The sequence below is a fragment of the Rhinopithecus bieti genome, unplaced genomic scaffold (assembly GCF_001698545.2).
Source record: "Rhinopithecus bieti isolate Rb0 unplaced genomic scaffold, ASM169854v2 scaffold_36959, whole genome shotgun sequence".
NCBI classification, from domain to species: Eukaryota; Metazoa; Chordata; class Mammalia; order Primates; family Cercopithecidae; genus Rhinopithecus; species Rhinopithecus bieti.
Genome location: NW_016816945.1, coordinates 1,222,117 through 1,237,721, shown reverse-complemented (window position 1 = coordinate 1,237,721; position 15,605 = coordinate 1,222,117). Strand labels below are relative to the sequence as shown.

The 15,605-nt window shown below is 54.9% G+C and overlaps 1 protein-coding gene across 1 annotated transcript in view; it reads right to left on the bottom strand.

Moving 5' to 3' along the window:
* Nucleotides 1-6,245: 6,245 nt before the first annotated feature.
* Nucleotides 6,246-15,605, bottom strand: part of AP1B1 (adaptor related protein complex 1 subunit beta 1) — a 62,001-nt gene continuing 52,641 nt past the window's right edge. The window contains 7 exon segments of the mRNA XM_017855611.1: nt 6,246-7,458; nt 8,256-8,264; nt 8,921-9,075; nt 9,165-9,251; nt 9,987-10,071; nt 10,316-10,445; nt 12,767-12,912. Of these exon segments, the coding sequence (XP_017711100.1) occupies nt 7,384-7,458; nt 8,256-8,264; nt 8,921-9,075; nt 9,165-9,251; nt 9,987-10,071; nt 10,316-10,445; nt 12,767-12,912 (687 nt within the window). The 3' untranslated portion in view covers nt 6,246-7,383.

Here is a 15,605-nt window from a genome sequence, read left to right as displayed (position 1 = left end):
TATGGGATTAAGCTCAGATTATAAAATAAATATCCATGAGTCCAAACTGATATAAATGACTGAATAAATAAATAAAATGTGATCATTCAGCTTGCTTGCTCCCAGGGAAAAAAAATAACGTCTGAGAATAAACAAGTCTTCCTTAAAGAAGAATTCCAAACACTTTCATGTAGCTACTCCCCCACCCCACTTTCCAAAGTGTAAGCTGCATTTACTTATTTGCTTCCAAAGAATACAGAAAGGAGGATGGCCGGGCACGGTGGCTCATGCCTGTAATCCCAACACTTTGGGAGGCCAAGGCTGGTGAATCACTTGAGCCCAGTTCAGTACCAGCCTGGGCGACATAGTGAGACCTCCTCTCTACTAAAAATAAAAAAATGATGATAATGAACAAAATTAGCCAGGTGTGGTGGTGTGTGACTGTAGTCCCAGCTACTTGGGAGGCTGAGGTGGGAGGATCAATTGAGCTCCAGAGGTCAAGGCTGCAGTGAGGACCTCTGCACTCCAGCCTGGAGGACAGAATGAGACCCTGTCTTAAAAAATAAATAAAATAAAAAAGAGAGGGAAAAGTAACTCACAGTAGAGAAAACTACAAACATGCAAACATTACCTTGGCCAGGTGATCCAGGCAAACGTGAGGTGACAAGAAATGTCGATAGAATGTCACCCTGATTATGATGCGAAGGGAAAGGCACCTGTGTGGTATTTTTTCTAAAAAAACCATAATCCCAGGCTGATCACGAGAAAAACACCTGACAAAGCCAAACTGAGGGACCTTCTACAGAACGCCCAAGCAGGACTCCTTGAAACAGTCAAGGTCATGAAACACCAAGAATATCTGAGAAATTCTCACAGATAGGAGACATGAGTCCCACGTGGAATGTGGGATTCTGGAACAGCAGGAGGACGTGAGTGGAAAACTAGTGAAACACGAATAAAAAAAAAACGAAACAGGCGGCCAGGCATGGTGGCTCACGCCTGTAATCCCAGCAGTTTGGGAGGCTGAGGCGGGCAGATCACTTGAGGTCAGGAGTTTGAGACCAGCCTGGCCAATATGGTGAAACCCCGTCTCTACTAAAAATACAAAAATTGGCTGGGCGTAGTGGCGTGTGCCTGTAATCCCAGCTACTTGGGGGGCTGAGGCAGGAGAATCGCTTGAACCAGGGAGTCGGAGGTTGCAGTGAGCCGAGATCATGCCACTGCACTCCAGCCTGGCGACAAAGGGAGGCTCCATCTCAAAAAAAAAAAAAGAATTTTACACGAAGAAAAAATATTACAGAGACATAAAAGAAAACCTGAATCAATGGGAAAGCATCTACTCCTGTTCTTTACATATAAAGAGCCAATATTGTTATTGACATCATTACAAGAAGGTCATTCTCCATAAATTAATGTAAACATTTGATGTGATCCAAATAATATGATCAATTTTTTTTTAAAGACAAACTAGTTGTAAAGTTCAAATAGAATGAAATGGGAATAAGAGGGTACAAGAAGTTATCAAAACATGGCTGGGAGCTGTGGCTCATACCTGTAATCCCAATGACTTGAGAGGCTGAAGCAGGAGGATTGCTGGAGCCCAGGTGTTCGAGGCTGCAGTGAGCTATGATCGTGCCACTGCACTCCAGCCTGGGTGACAGAGTGAGACCCTGACTCAAAAAATAAAAAAATGGTTGGGCATGGTGGCTCATGCCTGTAATCCCACCACTTCGGGAGGCTGAGGAGGGTGGATCACTTGAGCTCAGGAGTTCGAGACCAGCCTGGGCCATGTGGGGAAAGCCTATCTCTACAAAAACCACAAAAATTAGTCAGGTGTGGTAGCTCTCACCTGTAGTTCCAGCTACTTGGGTGGCTGAGGCAGGAGGATCACTTGAGCCTGGGAGGTGGAAGTTGTAGTGAGCTCAGACCACGCCATTGCACAACAGCCTGGGTGAAAGGAGTGAGACCCTGTCTCAAAAATAATAAATGAGGCCGGGCGCGGTGGCTCAAGCCTGTAATCCCAGCACTTTGGGAGGCCGAGACGGGCGGATCCACGAGGTCAGGAACGAGACATCCTGGCAACACGGTGAAACCCGTCTCGTACTAAAAATACAAAAACTAGCCGGGCGATGGTGGGCGGGCGCCTGTAGTTCCAGCTAACTCGGAGGCTGAGGCAGGAGAAATGGCATAAACCCGGGAGGCGGAGCCTTGCAGTGAGCTGAGATCCCGGCCACTGCACTCCAGCACTGGGCAAACAGAGCGAGACTTCCGCCTCAAAAAAAAAAAAAAAATAATAATAAATAATAATAAATGAATAAAATAAAATAAAAGTTATCAAAACCTGAATAGACAAATTATCTGGTATAGAACAGAGTCCAGAAAAACACCCAAATATATGTGGAAATTTAGAATATGATAAAAATGGCATTTCAAATCTGTGGGGAAAAGATGAATTATTCAGTAAATGGCATGGAGACAAGTGGGGAACCATCTGGGGAAAAGGGGAAGTTGGATCCCTACCTCATTCCTACAGAAAGCCCAGATGGAACAGGATTGAAATGCAAAAATGAAGAGCAGACAAGTACTAGAAAGAAAAAATTAAAAGAAAATTACATCTTAAAAAGCCCAATTTCAGCATGGAAAAGTAAAAAGCAGTAACAAAATAGGGAGGAATAATGGTAAATCAGTAAGAAAAAGGTCAATAATCAGATAAAAAAATGGCAGAAAATGTGAAGATAGCTCACAGAAAGGGACATACAAGTGGCTTAAAAACACATGCAAAGAGACACACTGAAAACACGGAAAGGGCCAGGCGCGATGGCTCACGTCTATAATCCCAGCCCTTTGGGAAGCTGAGGCAGGCAGGTTATTGAGCCCGGGAGTTTGAGACCAGCCTGGGCAACATAGCAAGACCCTGTCTACAAAAAAATACAAAAATTTGCTGGGTGTGGTGGTGCGCACTTGTAGTCCCAGCTACTCTGGAGGCTGAGGTGGGAGGATCACTTGAGCCTGGAAGGTTAAGACTGCAGTGAGTGAGCCGTGATCACACCAGTGCACTCCAGCCTGAGCAAGAGACTGGATTTTTTTGAGACCCTGTCTCAAAAAAAAAAAAAAAAAAAAGGAAAAGAAAAGAAAAAGAGAAAAAAGGCCAAGCGCAGTGGCACGCCTGTAATCCAAACAATTTGGGAGGCTGAGGCAGGCAGATCACCTGAGGTCGGGAGTTCGAGACCAGCCTGGCCAACATGGTGAAACCCCATGGCTAATAAAAATTAAAAAAATAATTAGCTGGGTGTGGTGGTGTGCTCCTGTAATCCCAGCTACTCGGTAGGCTGAGGCATGAGAATTACATGGGCCTGGGAGGCGGAGGTTGCAGTGAGCCGAGATTGCACCACTGCACTCCAGCCTGGGTGACAGAGCAAGATTGTGTCTCAAAAAAAAAACAAACAAAAAAAAGGCGGCCGGGCATGGTGGCTCATGCCTGTAATCTCAGAACTTTAGGAGGCAGAGGCGGTCGGATCACCTGAGGTCAGGAGTTCGAGACCAGCCTGGCCAACATGGCGAAACTCTGTCTCTACTAAAAATACAAAAATTAGCTGGGCGTGGTGGCAGGTGCCTGTAATCCCAGCTACTTGGGAGGCTCAGGCAGGAGAATCGCTTGAGTCTGGGAGGCGGAGGTTGCAGTGAGCGGAGATCATGCCATTGAACGCCAGCCTGGGCGACAGAGTGAGACTCCATCTCAAAAAAGAAATAAAAATGAAAAAATGAAAAAAAAAAAAAAAGGCATGAGGACACTCTCTGTAATGGGTTAATAGTGGAAAAACCTCTGCTATATAAGCCCAACATGTATTCTGTGCTACCATTTCTACATAAGAAGGGAAAAAATCCACATTAGGCAAAGCTGAGTCTCTTTGGATGACATTGGTTTCCTTTGGGGAGGAAAATGAGGGAAAGGGGTAGATTTTTTACATCTATTTTGTCTTCTGGATTTCGAACCATGTGAATGTGTTACCTTTTCAAAACAAGAACAAAAATAGAAAATGCATCTTGGGTATACCCTCTAGTTCAGCAGTTCCGGGGCTGGATCCTATAGCTACGTCCCTGCCCATGCAGAGGGTGTTATGTGGGAGGTACTCACTGCAGCATTGCTTAGGGTGCAGAAACAGCCTGAATGCCCCACAGCAGGGACTGGCTAATGGTGGTCCACTCACACAAGGAAGTCTGAGGTGGTCTGCTCCTAAAGATGGGGAAAGAGCTTCAGAAAGGACTGTCAGGTCAGAGAAGGGATGTGCTAGCCGTGCCTAGGTAGGCCATCATTCGTTTAGTAGATCTCTACATGGATTTGCTTATACACATGTGCAGAATATCCCTGGATGAAAATCGAAATCTAGCAACAATGTCTGCCTTTAAGGGAGGAAAACTAAGGACTGAGGATGGAGTGGGAGGGGGAACTTTATTCTCTGTCTGGCTGACCTCACTCACCATGGTCCTGAATGACTCGCTCCATAAAAACAAACACAAACCACTAGCTGAAGATTAAACAATGTAAAACCAGGTCCCGTGACAGCCTTGGCAGTGTCTGTTGCACAGGGGAATCCATCAGCCCTCGGGTATGTGTTGGACCCTCCAGAAATAACTGGTTGCTGTTGGATTTCGTGATTGGCTGGGAAGGTTCAAGATGCTGGGGAATCTTCTCAAGAAAAGCCAGGGAAGTTCCCTAAACTGCCAGATGCCAAGGCCTCCAAGAGGCAAGGCAGGGAGGCCTGAGTGCGTCAGGAGTAGGAAGTGCTACATGAGCAGGAGGGAGGCGGCCTGTGATGACCCTCAGAGGTGAGGGAGGGACAGGGAAGCTGAAGGGTACAGACTGGCTATGCCCTAAAGCACTCTTCCTAAAGGCCGGGCCCCAAAGGAGCATCCTGTGTGTCTGTTCTCCTGATGCAGTAGTGTGGGGGACTGGGAGCATGACGGCCCTGCCTCAGTTTCCCCGCGTGCAGACTAAGCCGCTGCAGTGTATGCTGGGTTCCCTTATGCTGAGCACTGTGGGGTGAAAGAGGGCCCCAACTGGTGAGGCACCGCTCACGATCACCTGAGGCTTGAGCAGACTCATTCAAACACAGGTGTCTAGGGATGGTCCTCCTTTCTCGCCAGCTCTCCTCACCCAGGTGGCTTGTCCTGGGCCTCCAGTGGGGACAGCAATCCCACACTTGCCCTCTTCAGACCTTGCGATGGAGGGGTGGGGAGGTGAAGTGCTGAGCCCCCTGAATGGCTGAGCTGGCAGGCCATGGGTGTGGCGGCCCATGCAGCTGCTTCCCAGGCAGTGTTTCCAGGTGTTGAGCTCAGAGGAGGCAGGTGACATGGCAGGGTGACAGTCCCTCTCATTAAGGGCTCACCAACCTCTAGTTCCATGGCAGGGCAGGGACTCCAGCTGCATTTGGGCAGAGACTCTCAGGCGAGGCAAGAACTAGGGTTGTGCAGTCAAGGACCTTGGTTGGTTCTGGACTCTGTGGAGGGGCCACAGCTGGGCATGCAACTCAAGCCCTTGACCCTGGGGTCCCCAGGGCAGCACAGTGACACCACAGAGGTCAGAGGTGGGGCAGTGGAGGGCCAGATGCTCCTGTGATGCCCTGTAAGAGGGCAGGCTGTATAGCCCAGTTTCCGGCAGCCAGGAAGGCAGCGGTGTGTGTGAGGCTGGCAGCGTGTGGGGAGCTAAGTACAGACAGAACACGAGGGAGCGGCTGGGGCTGAAACAGGCTGAGGGGAACCTGGGCTGCTCCTCCCTCAGAAGCAGGCTGAGGCCCACCAGCCAGGAGGCAGCTCAGCTGACGAAGCCCTGCCTAGGGTCTGGCCACCCTTACCTGGGAGCTAGGCCAGTGCCAGGATTGGGGCCATACAAGGTGCCCTCGGTGGCGGCTGGCCTTGTCCACATGCCCACCCCCTCTCCCACCACCGCCCCGATCAGGGGATCTCCCACGCCCCCCGGAGCCTCCCAGATGACAGGGAGCTGGGGAAAACCACAACGGGAGCCCAGCCTTCTGGCCAGCATCACAAGGCGAGACAGCGTCAGCTCCGTGGGAGGTGGGATCAATGGCAGGAGAGGGGCCAGGGACAGCAGGCTGCAGCAGTCAATTTGCCAAGGATAGGATGGAGGGAAGGCGCTGTCCTCAGAGTGCTGCCGCACACACCACTGGAGCCTTTGACCCTGGGGTCCCTGCAGCCCGGGACTCCTGCCCAGAAGAGCCTTGGGCCTGACACACTGGCTGGGGACACACTTGATGTCATCATTTTTATTCACTTTCTCTTTCTGAAAATAAGAGTAAACATACAATATACATTTTCTGATGATATATATATTAGATCTAGTTACTGTAGGGTCAGAAAACCATCCCCAACCACATGGAGGCAGCTTTCAATCCTGACATTTGGTGGAGGGGAAAAAAGTGTCCGTGATTGCCAAAAGCCGAACTTTCTTTATTATTAAACAGCAGTAACAGGAAAACCTAATGCTCTGTCAGACACAACTGAAACCTGGGAGGCCAGGAGGAGGGCAGCAGACACTACAGAGAAGAGAAACCCCAAAGAAACCCAAACAGGAGGCGCACCCGCTCGCCCAGCCCCATTCCTCGGCCTTGTCTCTGTTGCAGGAGGCCTGGGCTCAGAGGTGACACTGAGGAATGTATCACAGACCATCCTTGGGGCAGAAGTGGGGAGTGGGGGACAGTGCAGCTGCCAGTAGGGTGGGAGCCCAAGACAGGGGCTCTGGGAGCTTCTGCCTGGTCTTGACCATGCGGGTCAGCACTCGGGAGGCTGTGGCCCAACTGGCACAGCTGCAGGGCACCAGCCAGGTGGCTGCAAGGGGGCAGTGCAGGCCCTGGGCTCCTCCCAACCCAGCTCTGCCCCTTTGCTGGCACCTACAGCTCCTTGAGCCCCAGGCCTAAGGCAAGCAGCTCTCCTGGTACCAAAGGGACGCCTACCTGCACACCCAGGCCAGGTTGGCAGGGTCCATCCCATGAGAGGTGGCAGTGGGGGGCCCTTTAACACCAACCCGAGATTCCAAGGAGCCAGGGGCTGCCGGGGCTGTGAGCCGGTGGGGCAAGCTCCATGCTCACCCTTCAGGCACAGCTTCTGTGGCTGCTCTGGCTCTGTTTCCTTTGGTCCCCTCCTCACCTAACCCCATGTCACAGCCACAGGAGCAGGGGTGTCCCGGAGCACGGGAGTGTCCTGTGCTCTCACCCCAGGAGGGGGTGGTGCCCTACCCCAGGGATCGGGTGCTGCCATCAGGACCACAGAGCCCACGGGGTGGCCAGGAGCCCTGCCTGGTCCCTCCTGCGAGGAGGAAGATGTGCTGCCACCCCCAGGGGCCTCCTCGATGGGGCGGGCAGAAGGCTGGGGCGGGCGCTGGCCGGGGCCTCAGTTCTTGAGGATGGTCTCGTAGGCCTGGTACACGTGCTGAGACACCTCTGGCGCTCGACACTTCAGGGACAGCTGCAGGGGAGAGAGGGGTTGGGGGAAAGAGCACTCATCCCTGGAGTTCCTCTCAGGAAGGAAAGGGGTGGGGAAGAGAGCAGGAACCAATGGGATAGCGTGGCGTGCACACAGCCTGGCGGCAGCTGCGCCTGGCACAGATGTGAGGTAAAGCAGAGGGGGCGGCCATCGCAGCCAGCCGGGTGTGGACCAAATATACTTGCAGCCCACGCACCTGCTGTCAGCCCAGTCCCCAGAGCCCTGCTGGCAAGCAGTGTGAGTCACGAGCCGGAGGCCCCCACCCTGAGGGCTGCCCGGCCCCCCCAGAGTCCCTGAAGGTCTGGGGTCCTCAGGACTGAAGCCTGACAGAAAATCCCGAGGCGGTGTGGGAGGGCTGGGAGGGAGTCTGGAGGGGTGCTGGGCTCATTCCTGGTTTCCTACGTAGGAAGCAGGCACGGTAGAGACTTTGCCTCCGCTCTGGGGCCTGAGATTGAGATCACAGGCAGAGGAGAGAGGAGTCCCCACCCATCCACTCTAAAGCACTGGTTCCGCAGGGCACAGTTAGGAAGTGGGAACAATGGAGTTTCGCAGGTCAGCAGCAGCCCACGGGCCGTCCAGGTCCTAGGAAGGGCTCTGTGCACACTGTGAATGTGTGGAAGTGGGGTGTCAGCACCTCAATCAGGGCCACCTGGCTAGAGCCTGCCAGGTGAGGTGAGGCCAAGAGATGAGTGCAGACAGGAAACATGGGGTGCATGGGGGCCAGGACAGGAGACAAGGCTGGGGAGGGTGGATGGAGAAAGAGAAAGCGATCTGCTAACCTCTAAGTCCTGCACCACGGGCACCAGCAGGGAAGGTGACATGCAGCAACCAAACACAGGGAGACGGAAGTTACCACCACCGAAGCCACGCCACAGCCCCCCACCGACCAGCGCTGGCAGCAGGGCCCAGGAGGTGCAGTGTCTGGAGGGCCATGCCTGCCAGAGACTCAGGGGTGCGGGGGAGAAGCAGAGCTTGGGGCTGTCCAGGGCCCTGGAACAGTGGCGCAGACCTCCAGGACAACTATGTGCCCCAGGGAAGCCATCCCCTGACAGGTCTACCTCAAAGGCTGGGAAGTTAGGGCTCCTGGGAACCAACGTCCTCCCAGCTGGGCATGCAGGCACTCACAGGACAGGGCTAGGGCCTATGCTTAGCAATGCCACTTCCCAGTCAGGGGTGCCAAACCAACTTCACCACCTCACAGGGCCCAATTTTATAAATCTTCTAGTCCAACTCACTGTTCCGAGACCCAATTGGTGTCTTATCTGGGTAACCCGACGGGGTGGATGTGAAAGCTTTCTAGAAAGGTCCTTTTCAGGGACCGAACTGATTCTGGTTCAAGCCAGGCTCGAAGGGATGCTTGGACCGCGTCCTCCACCAGAACCACGCCCTGGCATGGGACGAAGGGGAGGCTCCAAGGCCGCAGGGTGGGTGCCGGGGCTCTCACCGTGCAGCTGGGGTTGCCCGGCTGGACCCGCAGCTCCGCCAGCACCCAGATGCCGTTGGTCAGCTTCAGGGACTGGTAGAGCATGTCCTGGCCCTCCACGTTCCTCTTGGCGACAGTGAAGATGTTGCTGCTCTGCAGCTTGCTGCTCGCAGCTTCTGTGGGGTCACATGGCCGTGGGAGACCCCAGTCAGTGCGGGGCCTGGGTACAGGTGAGGGGCTGGGGTCATGTGCTCGGAGTCCTCACCTGCATTGAGGGGGCAGTCTCTGATCTGGAACTGGGCCTCATTCTCATTGGGAATATCCTTCCATGTGGCCAGGAACATCTGCCGGTCTGCAGGGTGAGCGGGGGGGATGAGAGGGGGGCCCCTCATAAACCTACGGGCTCTCTGCAGCTCAGCAGGAAATGGGTCTGGCCTTTACTGTGCCACCTGAAAGCTGACGACAGGCACTAGCTGCTACACAGCCCTCCTGCTTCCCTGAGCACACCCTCCGCTCTGTGACGGAGGCCCCAGTGCTGCTTCCAAATGACCCTGGTTTCCTGCCTCCAGGCCTCAAATCTCCCCTCCCCACCCCCACACACCTTCCTCCTCCTCGGTGAGCAGCCTGCTTATAAGGCACAGCCTCCCATGCAGGGCTTCTGTGGCAAGCAAGAGATGACATGGGCCAAGGGCTCCACGCAGCCAGGGGCCGGGTGCAGGCCATCTGTGTGCTGTGATCAACACCCTTCTTGGGGGTTCCAGCAAGGACACAGAGCGGGGGGTTACCAGGCGTGGGGCATGACCTGGGCTCTCTGCAGCCTGTGGGACAAGGCTGAGGAGCGAGCAGGAGAGCCTGGGAGTGGGGTGAGTTCCATGTGGCACAGCCCACCTGCCAGACCAGAACTGGCCACTAAGGCCTGGGGATCCTGGGTATACTCCTCACTCCAGGCCTGCAGGGAGGAAGCGACTCCCCGATTCCATTTGTAGGTAAGGCAGTCCATCAGGGCCTTGGTAAAGGCACTATCTTGGCCAGGTTCCCAAGCCACAGTCCCATTTCAGGCACCCCAGAGGGCTCCCTCATGACTCACCCATCTTCCCATCCTCCACAAAGAGTATGTGCAGTGGGTACAAGGTGCTGAAGTAGAAGACATCGATATTGTTCTTCACAGCCACCTAGGCACAAGGGGGTCCCCGGTCAGTCTCTGGGCCTTGACGCCACCTCTGAGGCCCCAGGAAGGGCATCGCTGAGCAGATTCTCTCCCAGGGCCTTCCCTGGTAAACACACCCCTTTGTTCCCTGACTGGGCCTCCCCAAAAGCTAAGAGCATGACTCTGCAGACACAACCCACTGCTGACCCCAGTGGGGCCCAGCTGGTGGGTGTGTAAGGACTGGGGTGCCTGCCCTCCCCAGAACCCACCTGGAGGTTGTTCAGAGGCTCCATCTTCATGACCGAGCCCACCGTGCTGAGAGGCAGGGAGATTTCCACTGTCTGGTTGGGGCTGAGTGGTGCGTGGACCTGGAGGGGGGCGGCGGGGGCCAGGCCAAAGCTGGGGAGAGAGAAGCCCCACAGGCATGGCAAGGGGAGCAGGTGCTGATGCGGGACAGGTGAGCTCCTCTGGCTCGGGAGCTGGGGCTGTGGTTGGCAGGGAGCCTCTCACAGTACCAGCCTACCCATGCTCTGGACCCTGGACAGGATGGGCTCCTGGTCTCCCTCCTCCAGATGACCATGTGGACAGAAACAAAGAGCCCCAGGCCAGTTGCTCTGCCCCAGCCTGGCTGCAGGCCTAAAGCCCAGCTCTGTTCTTCTCCTCTGGGCCAGGCACTGGTGGGCCCAGGTAAGCAGGCCTTGCCCTGTCCTGCCCTCAAGGAGCTCTGTCTAATGCCAGCAGCCTGGAGTATAAGCTGCTTCTACCTTGAAAACTCTGGGACTGCTCAAGTCTTTGCTGCCAATCCTCAACTCCCAGAAGGGATCTGACCATCCCAAGCAAGACGCTAGATTTTACTCTCTTGGCCAGAACTGGCCAGGACACACAGTGGCCACAGAGAGATTCAGGAAAGCCCTGCTTCTCTGCAAAGCAGCACAGTGGCAAATGGAAGATCCTCTTGAGTGTGAGCCAAGAGCTGCAGGCTCTTGGAAGATAAGTCATAGGGCATGGGACTGGGGGCACAAACCGAGGGCTCAGTATACCGGGGCTACAGATTCGACATTACACGCGTTCCAGCCTCATAAAAACAGGGCCAGGTACACCTCTTTCCATCCTCTAGATGAGGACACCGTCTCAGGGAGGAGCAGGCTTGTGTCAGACCCCACAGAGTGACTGGCACTGCTGAGAATGAGAGTTTGAGCTGTCTGACCCATCAGCCTGCCTGGGACACAGAGGGAGACCATTTGGGGAACCCCAGGCCCGCTTGGTGGCTTAGCACACCAGGATTTCCTGGGAGCTCCACTACTGCCCGCTGTGTGAGCTGTCCAAGGAGCCCAGGTGTCATTACCTACTAAAAAGGGGTGATGGCAGTGACTTTGCTGGGCCATCAAGTACCTCAAGCGAGACAATACTCCCAAAGCCGGTGGCACAGGGCCTGGTGCCCAGGAAGCATGCAGCATACAGTAAGTTTGCTAGAGGCAACCATTGGAACCACCTCTAGGAGCCTGGTGCACTTCTGTGACCTCCAGGGTCACATGAGGGTAAGTGGCAGAGTCACCCCCAGTCCCGGTCTGCCCAAGAGTCAGGACCTACTGGCCTCCAGGCTTCCCTGGGGAAGCAGCCCCTTCAGTCAACTTCTTAGAGGCTCAGTTTGCTCATCATGAGCATGCTCAGGAAGAAGAATCATCAGGAGGGGCTGCCAGGGGTCCCCAGGGGAGCCCTAGCTTCACTGGCCGGGTCCATGACAGTGCCAGACAGGCAACCTTCCCACTGACACCCAGTGTAGGGGACCCGGTGGGGAGGGGCCTGGAGCAGCTACCACTCCCAGAGGCCCCATCTGATACTTTAATCCTCTGCCACAATGGAGAGGCTGGCAGACAGGCCCACTCCCCACCAGCCTTCTGGGAGCTGGTCCCTAAGATAGGCCCCTCCTATGTGGGGTGTTTGCCAGAGGTGGGCTCTTCAGCTGGAGCAGGGCGTTTCTGTCTGTAAAACACTTCTTTGGACAGTGGAGGCAAAAATAAGGGGGGCCAGGTGTAGTATCGTGCACCTGTAGTCCCAGTGACCCAGGAGGCTGAGGCAGGAGGATCGCTTGAGCCCAAGGGTTCAAGACCAGCCTGGGCAATAAATACACCGAGGCCATCTCAAAAAATAAAAAATAAAAACGCAAACGAAAGACATCCCTCCCCACTCTGCCTGGTACTTTGGAGTCCATATTCTACTTGGGGGTAGAAATCCCACTGCTTGGCTGAGCACGGTGGCTTACACCTATAATCCCAGCACTTGGGGAGGTCGAGGTGGGCGGATTGCCTGAGCTCAGGAGTTCGAGACCAGCCTGGGCAACATGGTGAAACCCCACCTCTACTAAAAATACAAAAAATTAGCCAGGCATGGTGGCAGACACCTGTAATCCCAGCTACTTGGGAGGCTGAGACAGGAGAATTGCTTGAACCTGGGAGGTGGAGGCCGCAGTGAGCTGAGACGGCACCACTGCACTCCAGCCTGTGTGACAGAGCGAGACTCTATCTCCAAAAGAAAAGAAACAAACAAAACCCAGTGCTTCAGGGAGTTTTGGCCCAAGGGGTTGTGGGGAACATCCTCCAGAAAAGGGGCACTGCCCTCCCCCATGCGGCCCCACCCCTGCCTGCAGTCCCCAGAACAGATTCCAAGTTGGATTCTCTCAGGCCTCCCCTTGAGAGGTGAGTTGGCCTCAGGGAGCTCACCTGTTGCGGTTGAACTGGATGGCAAAGTCGGTCATGACCTGCAAGGCCTTGTTGGTCAGCTGCAGGTCCATGGAGATGGAGCCCACCTGGCGGGTGAAGGTGCCCGAGATCTCCAGCCCCTTGGCCTTCATGGCTGGGAGCCAGACCTGCAGGGAAAAGGGTGCAGCGGGTGGGTGCCTCTTCCCCCAGCCCAAACTCAACAGCCCACCTGAGGGTGCTTTTTCTCTCTCTCTCTTGCAGGGGCCTCCCAGATCCAGCACCCCCACCGTTACTGCTAGGGGATGACCAGATACGTATTGGGAACAGAACAATCCCACGTCCCACCTAGGGTCATGGCCACGATGTGGCTGCCTCTTGGAGCAGCTCGGGCTGGGGAGGCGCTTCGGCTCCAGGGCTGATGTTGAGTCCTCAGAGGGCAATGGAGGGATCACTTGGGAAGTAGGGCTGAGGGATGCCATGAGCTAAGGACAGAGCTCAGTGCCCAGTGGCATCCTGGGCCTCGGCCAGAGCCTGGGCCTTCCTGACTGTCACTGCCTGTCCTCCCTTGCAGGAGGCAGGGCTGGCCTTCAGCTGCAGCAACTGGTCTGACCAAGGACAGTACCTAAGAGGACCCCTTGCCTGGCAGGCCTTCCGCTGCTTGGCTGCCCTTGTCATTCGAGTCTCAGCTCAAGAACCACCTCCTCCTGGAACCCTGCCCCCAGGCTCCCTCGCCCCAGTGATGTTATGGCAGATAAATATGACCTTGTGTCTGTCTCCCCTGTACTCAGAGAGCTCGCTGAGGGAAAGGCTCTGTTTTTCCGTCTTTACCACCTTTGGCTCAGAGCCTGGTGTGAAACCAGCGTTCGGGGAGTATTTGTTGAGCAAACAGCATGAGTTAGAGCCCTGCCATGGAAGACATCCGCCAGCGGCATCCTGTGGACTCACAAACGCCTCTCAGGCGGTTACTCTCCCATGGACAGCTCACAGGCCCCTTGAGGTCAAAAGGCTTAGACCCCACTGACAGCTTCTGCAAGTGCACTCAGTGCCAACAAACGTCCCACTGTCTCTCAGGTTGCCAGTGCCAGAAACCACAGAAACATCAGGCACAGCGCCCCCACCCCACCCTAACCCCCTCGCGGCAGTCACGCAACCCAAGTCCTGCGGAGGCCACCTCCTACATCTTCCTCCAGGGCCTCCATGTCTCTCCATCTCCAGAGGCGCCACCAGCATCTAAGCTGCCACCAGATTTCCCCAGGTGAGACAGCAGCTGCCAGGTGGTGCCCCATTTCCACCCTCTCCCCCTTTCCACAGCAGCTGACGTTATCTTGTGACATGCAGATCTGATCATGGCATCCTAAGAAACCCCTTCCAATCCTGCAGTGGCGTCCTCGGGCCTTGGCCTCCACAGCCTGGTGCCCATCTGCTCCCCAGGCTTGCCCCTGCCCCTGCCCCTGGGACCTCACACCGGCTGTTACCTCTGCTTTGAAAGCACCTCCCCACCCCCATCCTGCTCAGTTAACCCTGAGCACCCTTTGTGCCCCCTGGACAGATCTGTGAGGACAGAAAGTACCCTGCTTTGGTTCTCAGCTGTGCCACGGCGGCTGAGAGAGTACGCAGAGGCCAGCTGAACCTGACTGGGGGCGTGGCTCCCTCATGGACAACTACGCCGGAGCCCCTGTCAGGCCTCCTTTCCCCTGGCCCTCTCTCAGTTGCCCATGGCTGGGGATGGGGACCGCACTGCTCTTGGTCACTGTGGGTTCATGATGTCTCACACAAGTCCTAACAGAACCATCTTCAATCTTTACTGGATGAACCAATGAACTGTCACCACCAGCTGAGCCAAATGGTGAGGAACCCAAAAGTTCTTATACACAGACAGCCTCATTCCCTTAGACCAGCAGGGTTGGCCAAAGCCTTTTTTTTTTTTTTTTTTTTTTTGAGACAGAGTCTTGCTCTGTTACCCAGGCTGGAGTGCAGTGGTGCCATCTCGGCTCACTGCAAGCTCTGCCTGCAGGGTTCACACGATTCTCCTGCCTCAGCCCCACGAGTACCTGGGACTACAGGCGCCCGGCATCACGCCTGGATAATTTTTGCGTTTTTAGTAGAGATGGGGTTTCACCGTGTTAGCCAGGATGGTCTCGATCTCCTGACCTCGTGATCCGCCCGCCTTGGCCTCCTAAAGTGCTGGGATTACAGGCATGAGCCACCGCGCCTGACCTGGCCAGTGTCTTTAACCCCACAGGCAGGGTGTGGAAATGCGTGAGGAATGAACAATTCCAGGTGGCCACAGCACTGTCAGGAAGATGTGGATACCTACCAACTGATTCTGAAGGGAGAGGGCACCCACACCCTAGAACCCTCCCATGACTGAGGCAGTGGAGAAAGTCCTGCCCAGGGCAGAAAAACTCCTCCTTCAGGCAGCCTGGCCTGATGACTCCTGACTAAGAGATCCCCTCCCCTCTCCTTTCCAGCATGCTCTGCTGGATACACTCATCTGACCCTTCAGAAAGACAAAGAGGGATAACACTGGTAAGACAAACACATGGCCGGGCACGGTGGCTCACACCTGTAATCCCAGCACTTTGGGAGGCCGAGGCAGGTGGATCACCTAAGGTCAGGAGTTCAAGACCAGCCTGGACGACACAGTGAAATCCTGTCTTTACTAAAAACACAAATAATTAGCTAGGCGTGGTGGCAGGCACCTGTAATCCCAGCTACTTCGGGAGGCTGAGGCAGGAGAATCACTTGAACCCCGGAGGCAGAGGTTGCAGTGAGCTGAGATTGCACCATTGCACTCCTGCCTGGGTGACCAGAGCAAAACTCTGTCTTGAAAAAAAAAAAAAAAAAATATATATATATA